Raw genomic sequence first — 26,020 nt, 5'->3', positions numbered from 1 at the left:
GATATCAACGTCACTCTTTTTGCTAATTCACTCAAAGAAGGAAGTTGAAAAGCCCGTATGAAGTCAGGCACGCTGATGACATCTATAGCAGTATATCATTTCACCAAAACATGCGGTATGATTTACAGAATGTTATTTTTTGAAAAACAGACTATTGTTCTAAAGGGAAGCGGAAGAAACAAAGGCTTTGGCCTCCTGTATGAAGTCATCGAAACGAGGCGATAGAGCTGTTTACACAGGCCTCCAATATAGAAATACCTTTGAGCCTGTGGGAAGCCATTAAAAATAATGGCTGATCTTTTATTAGAAGTGACATCATATTATTTTTTTATCTGCACTGTGAGATCTTGCCAAGCATTGTGGTGTTTTTTTCCCCTTTAGTCCACATGTGATGTGAATCTCCGTGTTTTTGATGCAAGAAAGATTCTGCTTTATACTCTTAAGACCACAAATTTCTGAAAAATGTGAAAAACAAAATTGACGTGTCCTCGGCAATCAATCACATCTGTCGGTGCGGGACGAATTTATGAGGCGAAGATTACTGTTTAATATGTGCACTAGTAATAGTGAAGGTTTCTTTAGCCATTATCCCAAGCCGTCTCCTTATATTTAGCCTGATTTGTTGGTTTTATTGGCTTTGGAGATCACAACGCAAACCGCAGCGTTTAGTCTTGTAGAAATGACAAGTTCATTTAACAATCCTTTCGTTGGCGGTGATGTGGGTGGGCTTTTTGAGGACCGCCAGTGGTCATACATTGTGTTCATACCAAATAAACATGTCCAGGACCTATCTGGGCTCGGCCACCTGTTTTCTATTCGCGCAGTGCAAACATGGCCAGAAATGGTGCTTTCAAAAGCCTTATGCAACAATCTGTGCGCTCCAGCCAAAAGAAACCTTTGCTGCTCATAACGGGACATCTGAGAAACAGCGAGCAATCTCCCGATGATGTTTCTGAAGTGTTTCTGTAAGCCGAGACACAAGTAATCGCTGTTTTCTTCAGAAACAAGAACTTGTCTTTCCTCGGCGTGAAATAATAGCGAGTGACTGTGACTTCACACATGTGCTTTAAAGAACCCTTTAAAATCTATTTGCTTAATATTGTGTTTCCACAGTGCACTCAGAAAGCTAAGCGAGCGTAAAATGGGCCTTAAGTGTCTCAACATGTGTTCATGTTTCAAGCATTAACAATAAAGTACAAAGCAAAAACAGAAAGGATGAAACTAACATGTGATCCAGGCTTAATAGTTCAGAAATTGGTCATTTTGCGTGGAATTGCCATTTGTTTTGGCCAGGTTTCTCCAAGTTTGGGGTTGGTACGATTTTTTAAAAATGTTTTTGAAAGAAATTTGCTAACCAAGGCTGCATTTATTTGATCAGAAATACAGTAAAAATAGTAATATTGTGAAATATCTTCTATTTGATTATATTTTAAAATGTAATTTATTCCAGTGATCAAAGCTGAATTTTCAGCATCATTACTCCAGTCTTCAGTGTCACATGATCCTTCAGAAATCATTCTAATATGATGATTTGCTGCTCAAGAGACATTTATGACTATTATCAATGTTGAAATGTTGAAATCAATGTCCCAATCAGGCAGCATCCATTTAATAATTTTAATAAATATAATCTTTTACACTTTGGGCCCTATTTTAATGATCTGAAACGCAAGTATCAAACGCGTAACGCAAGTAACTTTGTGGGCGGATCTCGGGCGCTGTTGCTATTATACCGGCGGGATAAATGACTCTTGCGCCCGACGCAAATCTAAAATGAGTTGGTCTGAAGTAGCTTCATTACTCACAGGTGTGGTTTGGGCGTAACATGAAATAAACCAATTAGAGCGTCATCTCACATTCCCTTTAAGAGCAGGCGCGCTTGTTCCATGGCGGATTGCTATTATAATGGCGGAATGTCTTGCCACTATTGGTCAAACAGGTTTGATCCGTCATTACTACAATTAGCTTGAATAATTTGCGTAAATGTGTAATCTAGATTTATGCCTATTTTTTCACATCTTCATGGACACCACAATGATTTCCCTCGTGTGGAATATTTTTCCTTGTAATTATGTATGGTTTGCAAAAATGGGAACTGCTGCGTCTGTGTAGATGAGAGAATCAAAGTGTATGCGCGTTGTGCACACGCTACATTATGGCCAAGCATGCGCCCTAAAAATAGCATCTGAATAACGCGCCACTGACTTTAGACTAGGTTTCTCCTGGTCTGTGGTGGAATTGTTTTCTGAAACTGCAAAATAGCACCAGGGAACGTCTGCGCCGGAACACGCCTCCTCTTTTCACTGAAGCGCCCCGGGAGTGCCCCAGGAGTCTGTGGAGGGAAAAGTCCGCTGTGCGCGGGTGCAAAAATAGGAATGATACATGCGTCAGTGTACAAAGTAAATTGCGCTGGGTGCAAGATAGGGCCCTCTATGTTATTATTGCATACAGTTTAATGTACAACAACACTGAGGTGCAAATGGTATCTGCCACTATTTTTAAGTATAAAGAGCATCTAGCTACTATTCACACTTATTGCAAAGTAAATGCTGCTATTTTCAATTAGTGTATCGCTAAGAAAACATGCTATTTTTATTTGGTGTAAATAGAATCTAGTTGCTATTTTCACTTAGTGCAAATAGCCGTTGCCTTATTTGAAATAGAACACTTTTTGTAACATTCTAAATGTCTTAACTGTCACTTTTGTGTTCCAAAGTAGTCACTCATGAGGTTCCATTTCAATTAGTTGTTAGTGTTTAAAGGAAGCGTTGTGTGTTTGTGTCCCGCAGGCTGAGGCGTGGATCAGAGCGAAGCTACGAGACATGCGGGACGGCGGGAACGTACAAAAATGTCCTCTGACAGACTGGGAGGAGGTTTGCCAAACTCTCCAGAGAGATTTGAAGGACTTTGAGAACACAGTCATACAACTCAACCAGGTGAGGACACACTGTCTTCATTAGGACAGTAAGATTGATGAATCATCGTTCTAAAACACGTCAGGTTTCAACAGGTTCCTCAGCCAAAATCAACAAAAAGAAGTTCTACCTTTTGCAAATAAACGGCAAAACATTTACAAATTGTTATGGTAACAATCTTTTAATGTTGACCCGTCAAAGCAATTTTTAACAGCTCAACTGTTACATGACCTGTAGAACCTCAAAAAGCTTTTTGTGAGACATCCAAAATGACAAAAAATAATAATAAAAAGCACAGCTAATTTTGTCCTCTTTTCCTACATTTTGAAATAGTACATTGCAAAGAATTAACCTCTCCTGACACAAATCCCAGGAGGGGTTGCAAAACTGGAACTCTTGTTAGTCTAAGAGAAGGGGAACGAGGACTTGGGTGGATTTCAAGTCCTCTGATATGATTAAGCTGTTGTTTTAGCGGACTGTAAATCATCAGAATGTTCTTTTGTAGCTTGTGTAATGCTGCTGAATGTTTGCGCAGATGGGAGAGCAATTAATGTGCAAGCTTAACCCGACGTCTGACCTGGTGAAGAAACAGCTGGGTCAGATCCGCGACCAATGGAACGCGCTCAAACAGACGGCAGCCAATCAAATCAAGGCGATGGGCGGAGCTAAGACTCTCCAGGAATTTTACAAGAAGGTGGACCGTCTGGAGGCATGGATCAAAGAGAAGGTTAAATACACCACTAAAACATAGTTACACTAATTAACAAAGCCTTTGAATGGGATTGGTTTTGGATTTTGTCCTGAATCAGTAATCTCAGGGGTTTATATAGAGAACATGGAGGTGATTCTGTGTTAGGATAAACATATCACAGTCACGTTTCAATTCACAACCAAAAGAGACAAATATGAATTTATATTTTGCATTAAAAAAAAAATGAAGCCTGTTTCTTGGCCCATTTAGATATTTTCTTTTGCGCTGTGATATTATTTTCATGACACATTTTCTACAAAATTCTTATTTATTGTACATACTTTTAATACATATGGATTCTTTACTTTTGAGCTTTTTTAATTCCTTGTAATTTTTAAAATGATGCTCATTAATGTAGTAGAGTAAAAGCGTACTGGAATAAAATTAGCCTTATTGTAAGGCAGATCACATGATGTACAAATAATTTTAATTTTATTTTTCAAATTACAGTAAATTTGTTTGTTTGTAATGAGAATTTTCTTTTGGTAAAATATAATTTTTGAAATATGTTCTTGTTCTTGACAGGTTTTGTGAGATTTACCTGCTAACTGTTAATGAGTAAATGTGTAAAATGAATGAGATTTGGGTTAAATTTAATTCTACATTTAGCATTTATTTTAATATTCAATATTATTCTAAGTTTCAGTGCTGATCTTGTAAAGTAATGATAAAAATACACTTAAGAAACGAAGTACTTAAGTTATAGTAACCTTACAGAGAGGTACTATCAATGTGAAAAAACGTCACTGTGAAATTTACTTTAGTGAGCTAGAATTTTTACAATGTTTCATATTTTAGTAGCCTATTTATCATGCTATATATTTATTTATGAAATGTATGGTTTGCAACACAACATAGAGCCATATACATTTTTTTTTCATATTTTATTTAAAGCTTTTCACATTTTTACAGAACAACCCCCCGCCCCACCCCATGCCAGCAAATAAGTAACAAGTAAAATAAATAAATAAAAAAGACAAAAAAACAAAAAACAATAATGATAAATGCCTATATATACATATGTATAAGTGCATATACACACAGAAACATACAATATCCATACATACATATATACATATACACATTGCAAACCTCTACATACACATACATTAAAAGTAAAATACTTAAAAGAAAATGCCAATACCAATGTTTACCCAATTATGAAAAAAAGTTAATTATTGCACCCTGCAAGATGCTATATAATCTACAGTACCACACCTATTAGAATATATGTCCAGTATGTTAAATTCCATGATCCCCTTCCAGAAATTCCATAAAGGACTTCCAAATCTGTAAGAATTTCTTCGGTTTACCAGCAATTTCATATCTGATCTTTTCCATATGTAGTACATTGCTAAACTTTGCAAGCCACATCTCAAATTTAGGTACAAACTCTTTGTTCCACGTCAACAAAATTGCCTTCTTCGCTATTGTCATCCCATATTGTATCGACTGGATTTGATTAAGGTTATAGGTCTCTAAAGAAGGGGCCCAGCCTAATATCGCAACAAGGGGATCATGAGGAAAATCAGTTTTAAGTACCTTTTGAGTAAAAACAAAAGACCTCAGACCAGAATTTACATATTTTTGGGCAGGCCATATACATTTTAAAATACATTGAAATATGTGTTCCTTGTGTGATTTTGGTCCTATTTTTACTGTTTTTCTTCACTCGTTAATCGTCTGCCTGCTTTGCATCTGCGTCCAAGAATCCGAGGTGTTACTTAACAAGTCTGTTTTACATCTCACCATGGTAGCCAGGCTCATTTAGAGCAACAGTAGCCGTATTCAAAGCAAACAATCACTGGGCTACAACAATTCAGGGCTGTAAAGCTTTTATATGTGTCAGCAGGAGCAGGAACAATCGCTGGCCAACATCCTTGGGGAAAACACTGACAAAATGCAGCTCACCAGGAAGATACTGGATTTGAAACAGGTGGGTGATTCCAGACAACAACCGCAGAAATTGCTGCTAAATTCTCAGCAGGCATCAATTATCGGTTCTGGAAAACAATTGGCTTTTTTGAGATAACATGTATGTTCGTAAGTGCTTCCGTTTATGCACATATAGGCCACTATTCATTGCTCTTCTTATTATTTACTCACAGATTCACTAGCATCCTTCAGGCCAATTGAAACAGCCATTTGTACTTCTAAGGATTGGGAATATTAGACCATTGCCAAAAATGGGATTCAAGCACCTGGTTCAAATGTGGCTGGGTTAAATCTAAGATTATTAGAGCTCAGGAAATCTTGTATGCTTAACTTTCTTTCAGGATGAGCAGCTCTATCATAATCTTCATGAGGAGATCAATCATATGGCCATCAGACTGGAAAAACAGGGAAAGACTGAAGGAAAGACCATCTCAACCCGCAGAAAACACATCAACAAAATGTTAGTGCACATAATAATAATAATAATACATGAAAACATGATTACAGACATTTAGAGTCATTTATTACTTGTACAAACTTTTTAAAATGAATTATTGTAATATATGATTAATTTAATATATATATATATATATATATATATATGTATGTATATATATGTATATATATATATAAAGGGCCTGAAACTGACATTTTGCCACCTAAAAGATGTACCAGCCATAAATATATATATTTTTTACCAGTCATGAAACATAGATGAATCCTTATTAAAGTTACAAAAGTTATTCAGTCAAGAGCAATGAGTGATTGTTCTTTGTCTTTTGTTGTTTGATTAACATTAATGACACAGACGGCTGCAGGAATATTAGGCTGCTGTCACTTTAAGAGCTAATGCACGAATCCAGTATACTGATACTGTACACACACGTTTATTTTTTTAAAACTGATAATGTTCAGTTAAGACATAACTGACTACGTTTACAAAGATACAAGGGCGTTTTGACTATTTTGTTTGAATACTGTATGTCTGTTCAAGCGCAAGAAGACGTAAAAGAGAGCTTGATTCAGTTTTTTCACACGCTCTCTGAGACTCGGGTTTCTGGCCGAGTAACGAATTATGTTCCCTTTTGTATTTAAATTGGCATGGCCTAAACTTTCGTGACGATGCAACACGTCAACTGTCCAGAGTGTCGTTCACGCTTGTTCATGTTCTCACCATTTTTTTTTTTTTTACTTGGCGAATCTCAATTTTAGGCCCTGTATATGTATGCATGTTTGTATATATATAATTTTTTTCCTCATTATTATTTGTCGACTATCTAGATGGCTAAAGGCCCAGTCGCACTTGAAAGAATATCATGAGAATCTTCAGCTTGCCCTCGAAGTCTCATCCTTCTACCAGCAGGCCGATAATGTTGTCTGTTCCATCAATAACATGGTAATCATTTTCCTTCATAGCTCCATCTCTTTCAGTTCAAACCCCACAGGAAGGCCAGTGTTCTGCGAGTCCTTTGATATGAATACACACCCCACTGCTGCACTGAATGTTGAGGTGCTGATGTAATCCAATAATGTTATTTATGGTTTTGCTCCTTTTTTATCTTTTCATCCAGAGAAAAAGCCTCTCTCCAAGCAATGGAGTGGAAAACGGCCGAGACGGGGAAATTCGGGACATTGCCAGTCAAATCATGGTGTGCGATCCAAAATTCACATCCCGTTATAGCTACAGGATAGCTATGTGCCCTAAATGCGTTAGTTCACCGTCCAACTGTCTGTCAAACAGCATCTTGACGCCCGTGTCTGTTTTGCTGTGTCTTTCTGTGTGGTTTCAGATGCTGGATGTGACTGTTTCCCAGTTATCCAACCTTCACCCGGCGCTGGCGGCCCGGGTCACACAGAAGCAGAGCGAGTTAAAAGACTGCTGGGCCGTCCTCCAGAAGACTCTCAGGTAACTCAAACCACCATAGTTATAAACCACACAAACCCTATGATGTCCTCTCGGGGACACAAGCCATTTCCCTCCTTAATGGGCAAACTGTAGGCTTTCCACAGAGCCGTAGGCGCTTTCCACAATCCTGTTTTTGTTGCATTTGTATTCCCCTCCACCAGCCGTGTGGTGCACAGCCAGGGAAAACGTTTCCAAATGATAATTAGATGCATATAAAAATGCGTGCTTATTTTCATAATGTCAGCTATTACCAATCGGAATCCGCCCCTCCCGGTTAACGCAATGTTTTAAAATACTAAACGCCAAAACAAGCTGTTTAATATCAAATTTTGTTGGATATTAATATGTTTGTTTGTTTGTTGCAGTTTTGCAACTGAATCCAAGTTTGAGCTTGTTTTGCATTTTATTGCTCCATCATCTAAAGCGTTCATATTGATTTGATTGTCGTTTGAGGTCTACAAGTCTGCAGTTCCAGTTAGTCATAATAAATAATGCGCTTACTGCGGAAAGATTGCCATCTCCTCCTCATGCCTTCGCTTGAGGATGAAGTATGTTTATCCCTGTAATTAGAGGAATTTATTCCTTATATTAAATTCATGAGTTTATTTGGGCAATGCAGATGTTTAATCAAGATGAATTCATGGCAAAACTTACTAAAGGTAAAATAATACACAAACAGCTCGTTCTGTTCGGTGAACGTAGTAAAAGTTTACAGGAACATTGGCTGAACAATGTTTAAAAGGAACATTTCTGAGGGAAATTAACAAAGACTTATTTATAAAAAATAAAAAAATATTTATATTATATTATATTATATTATACATTGATTAACCCTTAAATGCATGAATGTTTCGCCAATCATTATTACATAATTGTATTTTATATATTAAACAAAACAATTATATATAAATATATTTATTTGTTTATAATTGTTTCTATTATATATTTTTAGTAAATAATAATGCTGTTCCATACTATTCATTCCTAATTAGTGGCGTTTTGCAAAGCCAAACACCATTCACAAGGAAGAACTAGTGTATATAATATAATATAATATAATATAATATAATATAATGTAATGTAATGTAATGTAATGTAATGTAATGTAATGTAATGTAATGTAATGTAATATAATTTGTGTATATATGTATGTATACATGTGTGTGTTATCCTCCAAAAGTTTAGCATTTCATACTTTAAATCCCTTGAAACTGGTTATTCCCATGTGTGTATTTATTTTAAGATATGATGTAGTGTTTAGTCATCCGTCTTAGTGGCTTCGTTTTGAAAACATTTTGGAAGTTACAAATACCAGATGCGTAATCGGCTATCATCAGTCGCTCACAGTCTCTATATTAAATCTCCATAGAGTAAATGAGAATCCACCGTCGACATAATTAGAGTCAGGGATGAAGCTTCTGTGTTCTTGGCTCGGGTCTCCAGTGCTGTTGGCTGGTTGGTTTGATGGCTGAGTGTTTGTGTTTGTAGGAACGAAAAGGCAGCTCAACAACCCTCTTTATCCAGGGACAGCAGTGACCCTGAAACCTCCGGCCCGGAGACGCCCGGCAGCGTGGGAACAGACACACACAGAATTATGGGAAAGGAGGTTAAAGAGGAACAAAATCGTCTGAAGGGGTTTACGGTATGCAGTTATAATTGTACAATTATATTCACTTACTTTCTAATGTTGCCTATTACTCTTTGCTTCCTTTTTTTTTTTTTTTTTTTGTGCTCTTGACGAGCGGAAATACGTAAATGACAAAGGAATTTTCACAAGCGTTTTCACATAGTGTCTCCCAAAACGTGAAGCATCAAGCTATAGACGTTACAGGATCGCAGAGATTCATTGATTTCATTTAGGATGAGTTAGAACGTTTGTGGAAGTGACTATATCACATGAACAATGTTGTTTATATGTATTTGTTCAGTCTAATTAGCACTGCTAATTAAAACGATTTCTTGTTTTACGTTTTTTTTTTTTACGTGGCTGACTGTAACAGTGTTGAAGCGAAACAAGCAAACAAAACTGCGGGATGAATAAAACAAACTTCTTAAAGTTGTAATATGGATACTAAGCCCCTTTATTATACACATTAAATATTCTGTGCAAATTAAATGCTAAATGATTAAATTATAAAATTGCACTTTTCACATGGAAGTTAAAGCGGTTGATGCTGTTTGTTTTGAGACCTGTTTTTAGCAGGGTTATTTTAATATTATTTATATACTATTATAGTATTTATTAATATTTTGAACTGCTGTTTTTTATATGTTTAGTTTTCAGGTTAAGTTTTAGTAATTTTGTTATGTGCTTTTATAATTTTTATTAGTTTTAGATTTAAAAAAAGATAAATGTATTTCACTTTAACTTGCACTTATTTTAGTTAAAGCTGCAGTCCGTCACTTTTTTGGGTTAAAAATTATGCAAAATAAATTGAGCAAGTACATAACCAGCCAGTGTTCAAAGCTCTCTGCTTGCCTTCGCTCGGTTCAAAACGGTAAGCTTGTAATAATGATTTTAACTCCAGTGGTACTGGTGGATTTCCGTGGGAAATTCGAGCATGTCTTTGTGTCATTACGTCACATCTGTCCACATAAAGAAGAGTCTCGGCTAGTCGGCGATGAGTGTGAGGATGTTGGAGATTTATAGCCTTTTCTCACAGAACTTGATATAATTAAACTTATCAGTTTGATGGCGGATCCAGAAAGGTTCAAACGACAATCACCAGCGACAACTGAACATTCACCCGTTGTAAAACGCAAAAGACTTCAGACTTCAGAGAAAAAAAGAGACTGTAACCGGCCTGTGCGAAAACAAGGATAATATCAGAAGGGCATTAAATGTCAACATTGTTAACATTAACAAAGTAAACAAAAAACAAAGTATAATTTGCACGGTTTGACGTGATATGATAAGCGATCGTTAGATTTAATCAGCGTGATTTACTGCAATGCTTTTTTTTTTCTCAGTTGGTCCGAACAAAAGTGGATGTTACTTGTTCAGATTGACATTTTCCGGTGAAAATTCTTATGTTGGTCATTCTTCCAAAAAGTAGAATCTGTGAATGACAGTGTCCACACCGGCGGCGAATGACAGCCGCACGTTCTCCTCTAAACACTGGATTCATCCGCGCTGTGCCGTGCCGAGGCACAACCCATGTAAAGTTGATAATTCCGCGAATAACTGCAATTGCAGATTTTGAACAGAGATGGCGACAGAGAGGAAAAACTACAGACTGCAGCTTTAACTGTAGGGCAACCTTTGTTAGTTTATCATATAATATTTATATTTTATGTTACTTCAGCTTTATTTCAATGAAAACCTTTTTAACAACACACATTTTTAGTCCTGACGTGAGTCGTGCGAAAGATCCTCGAGTGTTTTTACTGCTTGACGCTGAAAGGGTGATCAGCACTTTTCCATAATTACATAACAGCCGCTAAACATGAGTGAGCATTAACTCCTCTATGGCATAGTTTCGATTGTAAATGACCTCTGACACGTCGAGTTTGGCTCCTCTTTCAGACACACAAATACACTTAAATGCATTCATTTAAGAAGCAAAATGTGAGGCTCCTCTTTTCCTGCTTGTCGGTTTGGATGGGATGCAAATGAGTCAGTTTCTGTCATTTATTTTATGACATCCTCTCTATCTAACAAAGCCCCGTTGTCTGTGAGACACCACATTCAGGAAAAGCCTTTCAAGGTGTTATTGACACTGGCACGACGCATCTAGACGTTTCCATGAAGGATGACGCGCTTCGATTGTGCAGCGAGGGCAAAAAAAGGCCGCCAGGACAAACGCCATTCTCTCTCAAAACTCACAAATCTAAAAGTTTTCATATCCGCTGACATTATGGCTGAAATAACATCTTTTGGACGTAAATAGAGGAAAACACTCATTGCATTAATAAAATAGCAACTTCTTATATCACAGGCCATTAGCGCTGAAGAAGAGCTTCAGTGTGTGTGCAGGATGATTATCTTGGATGCTTTTCCTTCCTTTCTTATTTTTCGGGTCAGTACGATTTAAAAAAAGAAAGAAATTAATACTTTTATTCAGCAAGGATGCATTAAATTGATGAAAAGTGACAGTAAAGACATTTATACTGTTACAAAAGATAAAATAAACACTATTCTTCAGAACTTTCTATTCACAGAATCCTGAAAAAAAAAAATAGAATATAGAAATATATTAAAAATATAATGTTTCTTAAGCAGTAAATCAGCATATTAGAATAATATCTGAAGGATCATGTGATGAAATACACATACATTACATGTGATATATGTGTATACATAACTCTTTTGAAGAATACCATATTACTACCATGGTAAAACTGTGCTATTTTATATGCATTTAACAATAAAAAATTAAGCTATATGAAATATATAAAAAGTAAACGCACTGTGGTTGTACCATGGTACAGTTATGGTATCAAATGATAATACTGTAGTACTTTAAAATTTACCATGGTACTGAAATGTCCAAATGCAGATCTTCTTTTTCCCACTATTTCATGTATGTACTTAAACTGATACTGCCAAAAATGAAGAGTCATTTCCAGTAAAACATGACCTGTTTCGTCCAGTTGCACCATATTGTCTCTAGCTTTGTTTTTTGACTAGTTTAAATGGTTAGATCCCAACATAAGCATTGCATCAGGTGGTTGTCTGGCTCTGGTTTCATTGGTGATGTTCTGGGCTTAAGCAGGTTTGAAACACACAATGGCCGCTTGTGTCAGTTGCAGAGGTTACCTGGGTGTATCGTGTATGGGAGCCGCGCTCATTACTCTTTATGGAGACTTTTACTGGAAGACGCAAATCCCCAAAACTAGCGAGATGCCAGATGGCACCACCGGTCCGAATGCTTCTAACCGAACCGTTCTCAAAAACACACAAATGCTTGAGTAATACACTGCAAGTGTCCCGTTGTGCACGCTTAACATTCTCAGTAAGATTCTCTTCAAACTGTTGTTTTGTCAGGACTGCAGATGACGTGAAAGTATCTGTAGAAAGAGACAGTTTGTGCTACTGTAATCGAGCCTTAGAAAACGATTCAGCTGCTGAAACCAGCTTAAACCAGCCTAATATGGTTTAATGACTGGTCTTTGCTGCTTTAACCCTATAAAGCTGACTGGATCATATTTGATACGTGAATTTCTAAAGCCTCTGAATGATCAACGTGATCAAATCTTTGCTGAAAAACCTGTCGCACACAATCTACTACATGCTGTCGTCTGATTGATTAGTTTAGACTCTTTTAGCAAGTAAAAGCCTTTTAGTATAACTAAAAGCCTTCACGTGTCTTTTTGCTGTGAAATCTTGATTTTTATAAAGTAAATGTAAGAATAACTTGGTCATATTTCAAGATGAACACTTACTGGACGGAAGCAACTTAGCTTTAATTGATTAAAATCATGTTTAAATGTGAGTTTCAAATATGATTATCAGGCTTTTGAGGAAGGTTTATTTGTCCATCGCTCAATCATCTTTGTATTGCATTGATATGTTTCAAAACTATCATCTTACTAAGACATATAATTGTCAGATAAAGAGTGACGACTGATATTTATATGTTTTATGTAAGTATCTGCTATAATGTAATAAAATCTTACTGATTTACATTACAAGCATCAGAATTTCATCTTACTTTTTGTCCATATAAATATCAGCATCTGCACCAAATTGCATATTTTTGCTCAGTTTGGGCCTCTGAATAAAACTGAGGTGTTTGTCCCCTACATATACTTACTATATAATACTGTATGAACCATAAAAGCCTGATGCATCAAATGTGATTCTCAACAAAAAACACATATGCAAACTTTTCAGGGTTTTACAGGGTTAAACTACATGACCAAAACTAACATTGGTTAGTTTAAGCTTTGTTTTTTCCAGTTCTAGCATGTCTAAATGAATATTTTTACACATTATGAGGCACAGCATCTCTCCGCTGGTGAGCATGCATAACCAAGCTTGTTGTTTAGTGACGTGAGGTAAATATGATGAAGAGGCCTGTATTTCTGACTAATGTCTCCCAGATGCTACGAGAGCAATTGGCTGACATCACTCCTCAACTTTACACTGAAACGGAGGTCTTGAAAGATAGAGAGAGAGAGCTGATGAAATACGAGCAAAAACACAAGCTCTAATTGGTATCAGCGCTGGGAACGGGCAGAGAAAGCCATTCAAGAGCTGTCTGTGACGTAATGCACAATTCCTTACGTTTCGTCGTGGAGAAAAGATGCTGGAGTTTAGACAAAAGCCTGGATTGATCTGAAGTGAGGAGACATCTGTAATGGTTATACAGTATGTAATTACACCACGCTTTACTCAGACGCTTCACGCTCGCCAATAGCATGATAACGTGCCGTTGTGTGATTAAACTCGAGGCTTCCACTCTTTGAGTGGCGTGTTTATAAATGCTATTAAGCCTTGTAAATTTGCTGCGCTCTCCAAATGGCACTTTCTCAGGCGACTGTTTCCTTCTTTCTCTCAGTCTCAGGCATCATGCGTTTCTCTCTCCCAAACTCTGACTCATTCATCCTGAGCTCATAATCAGAGAAAGCACGGCTCGGATTCATACGCTGCCATGAAGCAAAAACGGGCCTATGGGGTGCCGTGCATTAAAACTCATTTAATCTGGGTGAAAGCGCTGCTTTAAAAAACTTTAAATAGCATAGCATCTTTTTTAGAAAATAGTTGTCTTCTGTTTGCATTAGAAATTCCTACTGGATTGAATCTGGGGCTTTGGATTTCCATCCAACTTACTTTCTTGCACAACACAAAATGAGACATCAATCTCCAAAAATAACCAAAAAAAAGCACCATGAAAATAGTCCACACAACTCATGCTCTGTCTTATACTAAGTCATATTAAGCCATTAAAATGTAAATCATTGAAACAGGTTGAAATCATTATACACTGAAAGTTTTGATCTCATTTGCATTCAAATAAGCCACTTAAAGGCGCATCACACCAGGTTTTATGTCAGTTAAGCCAAATGTCATTGGTTTTTGCATATATAATCTAATTGTTAAGTGCCAAATTGGAATATGTGGACATGAGTAAGTTTTGAAAGTTTATGCTACTTTATGGTGCTTTTTGTCATCTGTCCCCATTCACTTTCATTGTTAAGAAGAACAAGATCAAGATTCAGTCTCATTTTGTGTTTCATGAATGAAAGAAATAGTAAAACTAGTTTGCAATGAAATGACAGAATTTATATTTTTAGGTAAACTTTTGCTTTAACTAGTGTTCAGAAGTAGATCTATCTATCTATCTATCTATCTATACTACACTACAAAACTAAAACTATTTATGAAACTTCAAGTTTTTAAAACTACTTCAAACTTTCTGGCTATAGGCTTTCTCAAGCCAACTTAAACTTTATCTACAAACTTTTTCATCCGGTTACACTTTAAAATAACTGTTTTCTATTTGAATATATTGCAAAATGTCACTTTCGGCATCATGTGATGTTATGATTATTAGAGTATCGTGCTGTTCATTGTTAATGTAATGTGCATGAAGAAGCATTGGTGACCTTCTCCTGAAGACATGATGGCGAGTGAGAGAATAATTATTTCCCCGTCTTGGCTTCCTCCTGTTTAACAGCTGCTTACTGTAACTTTCCAGAAAAAAAAAGTATTCCCTCTCTTTCTGGGATTACATCCACACTGTCCGCACCTCCAACCGCACGCTGATATTATAGCTCAGGTTATCCCGCCAACCACGCAGTTCAGTGCCGCCTCTATCATGGCGGACCACCGTGTGTTTCACACAACCACACAAGGATCCGCTGTAGCCATTTAAACACATCAGTGTGTGTTAGATGAACATGCACCTTGTGTTTTCCTTCACAGGGAGTTTGGGTTCTTGCCACGGTCGCATTTGGCTTGCTTAGTTGGGTTTAAAAAGACTCGCTGCTTTATCTAATTCGTTTCACAATTGACAAATTTTGCAACATCATCACTGAACTGACTTGAGCTGAATAATGACACTATTGTCTTCTGTAGAGCTGAATTGAACTAGTTTCATAATTGATGAACTTTGCACAGTTATTGAACTATTGTCTTGCTTTACAGCAGAATTTGAAATTAGAATTTTGGAATTCGTCTCATATTTAAAGTTTGCATCATTGATTCTGTTATTTGTTGCTGCTTTAAAACAGTCTGTATTGCCACCGGTGGGACGTTTGCCATTATATATTTAAAACAATAATATCTTCGTAAAAACTTTGTATCTTTGTAAAAAGTAATATTGTCAAAGTATCACTTGAAAGCTTACAAACTCTAGATTTCATGTTTTGTGAAACTAATTTTCAAACTAAATCACAGAGGAGCAGTAAGATATTCATTTGCATCAAGAATATTTTCATACTAATAAGACCTTTATTTTGAAATAGCGATGAACATGTAGCCTGGAAATCCAGACCTAAATTTGAAAGACTAATGGTCTGGCATCGACTAATGAAAATCGACCAGCTCGAGGGGCGGCACCAAGCATGCATTTGAAAATCTCACTGCACGCAATTGGATAACACTATGACCAATCACAACAAGTTATCGCTTAGCTACCAGCGGAGCTAACTGGTGGATTAGACTCTTGCCGTATCCGGTCGGCAAAACAGCAAAAACGCCCTTCTTGCAAAGGAACCAATCGAGCGCCGTCTTCTGTTCCTCTTTTAGAGAAAAAGTCTAAATCTTTCATTGTAGCGGCCAAAGCCATTTCAAACAACTGATGTTCATCCAGAGCCATCTTGCAATGTTTACTAATAACTTCACCGTCACAGCGCTGTCGTCATCTCGCCTCTGGCCCGCCTCTATCAGATAACCCGATGTGATTGGTGCAGCTCGGATACAAGGGCATATTTAATGAGCATCATTACTCGACGCCAGAGTAAACTCGCTGAGCAAATTCAACTTGTGCTCTCGCGAGAACTCTGGATTACCAGGGTAATGAACATGACAAATCATGAAAGATTGGTACCTCAGTTTGTTTTCATGCCAAGAGTTAAAAAGATAACATCCTTTAATTTTTTTTGAGAAAATGTTTAAAAAATGTATAAAGAAAAAAATGATAGATTCTCCATTTGTGATGCGGTGGCGAGCTATAATGCACATACGTGTTCTTTACGTGTTTGTTAGAGGTTGAATTCAAATCATATTCTGCTAAACTTCCCATACTACTTCTGAACAGGATGTTTACTTTAAATTGTATGAAAATTATGGAAATATAAGGTTTGGATCACTCAAACCATATATGGAAATGGAGGCGCCCTTATATGGGCAGTAATGGAGTCTGGTTGTCACCTAGTGGAAGCGTTTGGTACTGCGCCCAAAAAAAATCTTACTGAAAGCTCATTTTTTGAGATATCAACCTAAAATTTGGAACACATCTTGTTTAGATTTTTAATTTAGATTTTCTTGCAATTTTAGAGTAAAATATTTTTACATTTCACATTTACATAAACTTAAACTTCTAGGCTATAACTCTTTTGTTTTTCTATTTCACTACACAACAGTACAATACTTCTACAATTTTACTTCAACTTCTTTAAACAAGTCCAACCATAGGTCTATATTCACAAAAAAAGCATTCTTGAATTACTGCCATTTATGTTTAAATAGTGCATTTTCATGTCTACGCGAAACAAACCATGTGACAGGTAAGGTTTAAAGCACTATATAAATCAAGCTGACTTGACTTCACAGGGTGGGAGAGACGAGGAGCGCTTCGGGAAGCCTTCAGACGGCATGGAGATCCCAGCACGGGCCTGTGCCAGCGATATCATGCTCAGACTCCAGACAGCCACTGAAAGGTGACATTTAGCACAGCCTTTTTCTCTTCGGAACATTTTTGCACTCATGCAAATTAGAGAAGCATGTTAAATAGAGGTCCTGTGTTTGACTCTACAGCGGGAACGCGTCGAGGCCCGAGTCCATCGGCCACCCACCGCTCCACACGCAACTCCAGAAGTTCACCGTTTCTGCAGACAAGGTGCCCATTTATTACTGAACCATTACACAATCCTTACACAATCGTTTATGCTTCGAAAACACCAACTGTGTCCAATCGGACAGAACAGGGAAGCTCTTCCAGCCGACATCAGCAAACCTGCTTTTACTGCGGTTTAACTGAGAGTTTGGATTCCTCCTAAATAAACTCATGAAAGGTTGATGGATGGAGTTTTTGCTAATTGGTTGAGGATTGTGTGTTTGTTTGACACCGGTGTCGGTCTCCGCGAGTGTATGTGACTTCCAGGAATTGTTCTGGCTTGAAGACCCAGTCAGCGGGTTCTGAACCCAGTCTGGCACAAGTAGCCAGCGGTTCAGAGGTCAGCCAGGTCTAAATATGGAGTTCTTCTCTCTTTCTGTTGGAAATATGTCTTCCCATTTTTCCATGCAATGTGACACCTCGGTCCTGTTCCAACAGCTAGTGAGCTGCCTATACCTAGAATACAGCATAGTAGGTGTGCTCCTGGCCTCATGGTGGATGAATCAAGCATCCATATTAATGAACTAATAATATTAATTATAAATCAGACTGTTAAATAATATGAATGTTTTATATATTATTAAAAAAAATATTATACTGATAAATGTAATAAAATCAATACAATAATCACATTTAATGTTTATTAATAATGATTAATAATGATAAAAGTTACTATTATTAAAATACCTAATTTAATATTATTATTTTTATTCATATCAATTAATATATATTTATTCATATTCATATATATATATATATATATATATATATATATATATATATATATATATATATAGCATTTATTTTAAAGTAACAATATTATAACATTTCTATTATACTGATAAATAAATAAATTAGAAATGTCACTTAGAAATAAGACTTAATTAAATAAATAATTTTATTCATAAATATTAATTATATTAGAATTATATTTATAGAAATTAAATTCATATTAATGTGTGTATATATATATATATATATATATATATACATAATACATATACACACACATTAATATGAATTTAATATAGCCTATATATATATATATATATATATATATATATATATATATATATATATTAAAAGAATATTATCACATTTTTTTATTAGCAATTGTAATAATTAAGCCATTAATCATAATGAAAATAAATGAAAAAAATCAATTAAAAATGTATAATTAATTTTAAAGAAAATTAAAATATTTAATTTTTATTAAAGTTAAAATTATACTTAGTTTAATATTATTATTGTTATTTTAAATGATTATTAATTAGAACAAATTTAGTTTAGAAGATTTTTAATTAGAATTAGTTATCAGAATGTTAAAGTACATTTAAAAATAGTTGTTCTAGTGGTAAATATAGGTTATTAAACACATATTTGTGTGTGATGTGCCTTATGATTATTAGAGTATTGTGTTGTTAGCTTAGCAATATGCTAATGTCAAACTATTGGAATCAATGAATCATTAAAGTTGCGTCTTCTGTTCACTTTATGTGAGGAAGACTGTATATAGGGAGTAGGCAGTGTTGTGTGTTCATGTTCTCTCTGTGTTTCCCACAGACTCTCTCCTGGCTCAAAGACAGCGTTGCGATGGCCACTCAAATGTGCAGTTTGGACGGACCGAACGGTTTCGACGCAGCCAAGAGACGTCAGGCTTCACTGGAACAAGAGATCCTGTCCAACAGAGCCAGAATAGAGCTGGTCAAGAAGGTGAGCGCAGCTGGCAGAGTGTATGTGTGTGTGTGTGTGTGTGTGTGTCAGCGCTGATCATGGGCTGTTGGCCAATAGTGAAAATAATAGCTTTTATCGGCCAACACCGATTATCGGTATCGGTATCTACTTTTTCATAGGGCTAAATTGACTATAGCATGAGGAGATGAGGGAGCACTCACACAAAATGCTCAGTTGTGTTATTAGTAAGAGTGTTTGTTTCCATCCAGGAGGGTCACAGTCTGGTGCGGGCTCAGCATCCGGGCAGCGTCAAGATCCAGGAGTTTCTGAGTCAGCTGGAGGTCCTGTGGGACGAGCTGAAGAGAAGACATGAGAGGAACGGACTGGTCCTGAAGGTCTCAGAGGAACTCAACTACAGGGTACACACATCTAGTGTTTCTTTCAGTGTTTGGACTGACAGGCCTTCTGTTTTTGAATGAAAGCAGTATGCACTATGTATTCTGAGCACAATATGACATTTATTTTGCTTAGCATGCAAGAAATGCCCAGATAAACTACTACATTTGCCGAAATGCACAGTATACAAGTAGAGCGCATGGTGTGGAGTACTGTATCCCATAATGCAATGCATGCAACAACATTGAGAATCCATTTCCAGTGTGATGAAGGAAATATGATCAATCATGATTACTCTTTCCTTTTTTTTTTTAATGCACTGTCAAAAGTTACAATGTTCACAAAACTGAAATATAAAAGCAAAAACACAGTATAAATGTACAAGATGAATTAACGACGCAACATAAGGTCATGTGACAAAAATGTAACACTACTGTTTGAAATATTGATCATTGCATTTTGCAAACTCTTTCTAAAAATAGTATATTTAATATGTTTTATATTCGGTTCTGCATAAAGAAAATTAAGCCTATTTTTAATGCCATCAAGATTTTTAAAAACATTTAATCTTTCTCTCTCTATATACAGTACGTGTATTTATTTATTTATTTAAATTATATATTTATATATAAACTTATAAACTTGAATTGTATTGCTATTATTGTCACAGTTAATATTGTAATATTTACTTTATTACAGTTATGATAATGTAATGGGAATTACAAAAAACTCAAAAATAAAATGTCTAGATGCATTTACAGTAATACGACTTTTTGTGGGGAAAAATGTGCTTAATTGTCTTAAAAATAATGTCACAATGTAAAAGTTGTTTAAATATAATACAAATAACATACAATGTCAGGCAAATATGTATACATGCAAAAGTGTACTGAAAAAGAAAGGGGCAAAAATTTAATAAAATTAAAAATTTAATAAAATTAAATAAAAAATAAAAAACACTAGGACATATTTGTATGATTTTAATCTTTTGGACTCATTATTTCATTGGAGTGCCATAAGATAATATATTCTACACACACAAACACAAATAAATTGTTAATAAAGAAAGTAACAAAGGGTCAAAAAATAAAGTAAATAATAATAAAATAATAACATAATTAAATTAAAAACACTAGGACTATTTCATTGGACTGTCAAAAGATTAGATATCTTACACAAAAAATGGTTAAAACAGAAGTATAAAAGGGGTAAAAAAATAAATAAATTATAAAATAACAAAATAAATCAAAATTATATTAAAAACACAAGGACATATTTGTATCCTTTGGACTCATTATTTCATCTGACTCTCAAAAGATATTCTACACACATACACACACACACACACACACACACACAAATATATATATATATATATATATTTAAAATGCAAAATAACCATATTTTGGCAAATGAATGCAGTATATATATCCCTACATTGTGCAGGATAAAATCAGAGCAACCTGTGTGGAATATTGTATCCCACAAAGCAATACAGCAAATTTAAAATTATAAGACGTAAGTGTGCTCTGCCTCATGAGTGCATCTGTGCATTGCAACGAATATTTACAGTATTTAAAAAAAAAACATAGCAGCTTTGTGTAAATTGTAATGTGAACTCATGCATTTTCTGTAAAGCTGCTTTGAGATGATGTGCATTGTGAAAAGCGCTTTACAAATAAATGTGAATTGAATGAATTGTTGGTTGTGTTTGCCAGGTGGTGCGGATGCTGCAGGCGTTGGCCAGTCTGGAGGCCTGGTTAGAGGCGGTGGAGTTGTCCATCACACAGGCGTCTCTGGCTGGAGACCCCGAGTCTGTGAGCGTGGCAGAGCAGGAGAGCTGTCAGCTGGAGCAGGAGCTGGAGGCTCGAGGACTGGAGCTACAGAACCTCAGACTGGAAGTAGATCATCTGAGCAAACAGAGACATCTCCACACTCAGCTGCTTCCAGCTCGACTGAAGGACGTGGAGGAGAAGTATGTGCTGTCAGTTCAGGACGCACAGATGCTGCGCATAATGATGTCCATTCTGTCCATTTTATCATGAAATTCATTTAACATTTAACTATTAACTGTTGAGTTGGAATGTGATATGCAACTGCAATCGCTGATTTCTTGTACTGGGCAAATGTCTATTGTCCATTTATTATGTACTTACTGTTTGTTCTTTACTGTTATTGTTAAGTGTCCTTGAGCTTGGGAAAGGCACTATATAAATTAAAAATATTATTATTATTATTATTATTAGTTCAAGTCTTTTTTTTCACTTTCATACAAGTTATATATCGAAAAACATGCATGAACATCAGTATTTCTTTCAGGTTCAGCCGTGTGCAGATGGCCCTGACCCAGCAGAGCTCAGAGCTGAAGGACACGCGGATGCTCACCGAGTTCCTGGAGAAGGTGGAGCTTGAGGAAAGTCACTACAGCACCGTGGGACAGGTTCGAGATTTACCCACTTACACTTGTGCAATTAGCAGATGCTTTTTTCCAATGCGATTGAAAGGTGTACATTTGATCAGTTCATGCATATCCTGGGAATCGAACCCATGACCTTGTCGTTGAATATAAATGTTGTAAAAATATATCAGCCACCATATCGGTATCGGCCGATAAATGTTAATTTTTAATGTTATTGTTATCGGCCCAATAAAAAAAAAATTTGGCCGATATATTAAAGCCGATAAATAATGGATTATTTCCTCCAGCTGAGACACTTCAGATGTTCGCCATGATGGATTTGAATAGCATGAAATATGATTGGAATGGCTTAAAAAAAGGAAAATACAGTTCAGTTCAACATGTGCAGCGCAAGTGTCACATAGGCTACGTAAAATTATAAGTTATACTACATATAATTATCATTATAATTGTAATTAGGCTCTTAAAAATTATATAAAAACTTGGATTTAGATCAATCAGCCAATATATCGGTTATCGACTTTCAAATATAAAGAGTTATCGGTATCGGCCAAAATGTTCCTATCTGTGCATAAATAATAATAATATTATAAATATAAGTGTATGATTAGAATGGCATGGTCGACCAATCAGAATCGAGTATTCCAGAGAGCCGCATAATAACGCGAGACTCATGTTAGTCTATTCTTTTGGTTTGATTTCCCAGCTGTTCTTAGTCTTATTCTTTATTGCTGTGTTTTCCTGCAGCCGCTGTGCAGTGAACTGGACTCTGGACCGTCTCTTCTGGGTTTACAGGGGAACGAACATGATGACGAGCCCCTGATGGAAGCCATCGGAAACCCTGTGAAGGAACTCAGAGAAGCTGTGGAGATGCTCAACGATACGGCTCGAGAGCGGGGCCGTTCGCAGTCACATGACCAGAGCATCCAGGAACTGCTCACCAGGGTGTGTAGAATCGGAAATTAATTATATCAGATCAACTTTTTAATGTTTGCGTTAAGGCAGACCTGGCAAGGAAGCATCTTGAGTAAGCATAAGCGTTTGTTATTCCCGGTACTCATTTCCTCCTCGTTTCCCAGCATGCCATGGTGTGTGTGCGCGTGGAGCAGTGTGTGCAGCGCTGTGCTGAACTGGCCATAGATGTGCTAGAGATGGAGAGTGAGATGGCTGTGAGGTGTGAGCCGGATCGATGCGGTCTGGATGTCCTGCAGGAGTACCAGGACCAGCTGGAGGTACGGCGACTCTGAACATTGCTAATAGACTTACAGAGAAAAATGTTTAGAGTGAATCTCACAAAACCTGTCAAGAACATGCCTTTTCATAGGGCTTTTCATGCCATGATAGTTTAGCACATTTTCGCCCTCATATTCTTTTTTGCTGTAAAAAAAAAAAAAAAAAAAAAAAAAAAACTGATTCTGCCATAATTTATCATTTTTACTTAATGCAAAATAATACTATTAAGTTTAATCCAAATTGTATTTTTTTTAATTTAAAGTCCCCTGGAGTCAATTATTTTATCCCTTAAAATTCATCTTTAATCACCAAAATAACATATTTAAGTGTTTTTTCCTTAAAAAAAAGTTCTTCATGCCTTAAAGTAGCTTGAATGTAACTCGACACCCTTGCCTCATTTAGTATATGTGGTTCTATGAATATGCAAATGAGCCCCGCCTCCACTCACTCACTCAGCTCAGAGATCCACTGGTTGACGATCACACGTTGATCTGATTGGTTACAAGGTAGTTTGTGACGTCAGAAACACCAGCGATTTCAAAGCGTGTTTTTGAGACTGTCTTTGGTTCACTGCAGTTTTAAGGAGAAAATACTCAGCAATGGTGTTGACTTATGAATTTACACATGGTTTGTCTTAAAGCATATTAACAATATTAAAAACGTGATTTTCACCACAGGGGGACTTTAATGAAAAAATACTTTTATACAGCAATTTTCTATTTTTTATTACTTAATTGTCATGAAAATAATCACAATAATCACAAATATCTTTTACATTTATTATTGTTATTATTATCACAATGGAAATTAGTTTAAATTATTTTAGAATGTGAGACAAACGAGACTATGGGTGACTATGAAAATTGCATAGAGTTGTAGGAAAATAGTTAATAATAGAGTTTAGTGTCATCATACACAAATATTTGTTCGACCAGTCAAAATCGAGTATTCTCTGACATCTGCATAATAATGTCAGACTTATGGTAGTCTAGTCTTGTTGTTTGATTTCAACTAATTATTATAATATTATTATAAAATGAATATGTATACAATTATAAAATAAAAATATTGATAATAAAAATATTCACAACTAATAACATAAAAAAATATTATTATTATTGGTTGGTTATATGAATTATATTAACATTACATTTAGCTACTGCTAAATGATCAAATGTACATTTATTATTATTATTACATCACAATGGAAAAAAATGGTCTTAAAAATAGAGCTGTTTTATTCATGCATATTTTTGTGGTGAAATATGACCTGAATATGTCTTCATGAGATTCGCCTTTTTGTGGGGCTGTTTATTTTTCCAAAAAAGCAACCAAGTGTTTTTGCAAAACCATATCACATCCAAAGCACTTACTAGCGAACGCGCTCTTGAGAACAGGAAGCATCTTGTTTGCCAGGACTCGGTGACCTCGCAGGGTGTTGATCTGATGGAAATGGCTTTCTCTCTTTTGTTTTAGCACATTGTTTCTAGAATCTAGTTTCCTGTTGTGGTTGAAGTTTGACATGCACTGAGGCTCAGCCAGACCCTTGTTTCGTTCAATAGATGTTAATAAAGTCAGTGAGCCCACACATGACTTAATTATCCACACAGGACTCCATTGTGTGAGAGTTTTTTGGCATTTATGATGTGTATTTGTACGTGTCGGTGGATTTATTTGTGACCGCAGCATTGTGCATTGTGGGGTGCTTTTCAATGCAACCTCAATAGCGTGCATAGCACAAACACACACATCTGTCTGGAAACCCCAAAGCGCAAGAAATGACCTAATGGCTCATACTAAAATAGTTTGACGCTCATGCATAAGGCATCTGACAATCTCTGTTTTGCAGGCGCAGATCTGAAACACTGAACGGCTTGATTCTGATTAAGCCTTTAACACTGTTAATTACATTCAGAAACACTGTCAGGGATGCCAGCATTGCATATGTAAAGCATATGGTTCCTTTTAGGGTTTATACTGCCAAAATAGCACAGGTTGAATACCATTCTGAACTCACACACGGGTATCTTTTCTGTCTCCAGGCTGAATACGGGATCTTAAAGGAGGAGGTCGAGGCCATGAAGAGTCTGGCGAGCCGTTTGTCAGATGTTTGTCCAGAAAGGATGAACGCTGTAGGATCTGAGATTCAGACCAGTCTGCATTCCTGGGAAGAGCTCGGCAAGAGTGTGTCTGAAAACAAGGAGAGACTCCTGCAGTTTGGGCACCTGCGCCATTTCTTCAGGAACTACCTGGCTATGATGTAAGGAAACGATGAAACTATTAAATAAGGCCTTCTTTTATCTCACATTCTGTTAAAACTAAAGATTTACCTCACAGGAACATGTCCAGGTCATAACTCACCCCAGAATCACCATCCATCAAGACCATCAAGCTGTCTGTGTAAATGCATCTAAATGCCACTTCAGATGAAACTTCTGAAAAATAAAATAAAATGCTGTGGCCACATTGTAGTCTTAAGTTTATATGTAATAAATTCTATGTTGAATCCAAATATTTCTTTATAAAGCTACTTTTTGTAATGTCTATTCAATGCTTTTCTCATCTAACACAATAATGGCTTTAAATGATCTTTAGGCTGTAGTTAATTTGTGATGAATTAATCAGCACATCATGTAATTAATTAGATTTAAAAATATGGCTTGACAGCCCTAGTGTTTAATATGTATGCATAATTTTAGTATTTAAAAAAAATAATAATAAAAAATCCCCCAAAAAATGCAACACATAATTTTTTATTTTTTTGTTTTGATTTTGGGGTGAAATGTG

General features: G+C 36.1%; 1 protein-coding gene across 3 annotated transcripts in view; it reads left to right on the top strand.

Annotated features, from left to right (window-relative positions):
- The window catches only part of mymx (myomixer), a 49,645-nt gene that overhangs the window by 9,073 nt on the left and 14,552 nt on the right, over positions 1-26,020 (top strand). For 2 of the 3 annotated variants that reach the window (XM_084093656.1, XM_084093654.1), the window contains exons 4-20: positions 2,790-2,936; positions 3,451-3,642; positions 5,519-5,602; positions 5,943-6,061; positions 6,883-6,997; positions 7,173-7,250; positions 7,392-7,507; positions 8,996-9,149; positions 17,229-17,335; positions 17,433-17,514; positions 19,075-19,224; positions 19,455-19,604; positions 21,300-21,556; positions 21,901-22,021; positions 22,748-22,945; positions 23,080-23,232; positions 25,276-25,493. In XM_084093656.1, the coding sequence (XP_083949782.1) occupies positions 2,790-2,936; positions 3,451-3,642; positions 5,519-5,602; positions 5,943-6,061; positions 6,883-6,997; positions 7,173-7,250; positions 7,392-7,507; positions 8,996-9,149; positions 17,229-17,335; positions 17,433-17,514; positions 19,075-19,224; positions 19,455-19,604; positions 21,300-21,556; positions 21,901-22,021; positions 22,748-22,945; positions 23,080-23,232; positions 25,276-25,493 (2,441 nt within the window). The remainder of the gene's footprint in view (positions 1-2,789; positions 2,937-3,450; positions 3,643-5,518; positions 5,603-5,942; positions 6,062-6,882; positions 6,998-7,172; positions 7,251-7,391; positions 7,508-8,995; positions 9,150-17,228; positions 17,336-17,432; positions 17,515-19,074; positions 19,225-19,454; positions 19,605-21,299; positions 21,557-21,900; positions 22,022-22,747; positions 22,946-23,079; positions 23,233-25,275; positions 25,494-26,020) is intronic. The other variant, XM_084093655.1, reaches the window with a different exon arrangement.

Source organism: Abramis brama (genome assembly GCF_963993115.1).
Source record: "Abramis brama genome assembly, chromosome: 19".
NCBI classification, from domain to species: domain Eukaryota; kingdom Metazoa; phylum Chordata; class Actinopteri; order Cypriniformes; family Leuciscidae; genus Abramis; species Abramis brama.
Note: the sequence above shows the minus strand (reverse complement) of the source record. Positions and strands in the feature narration are given on the sequence as shown.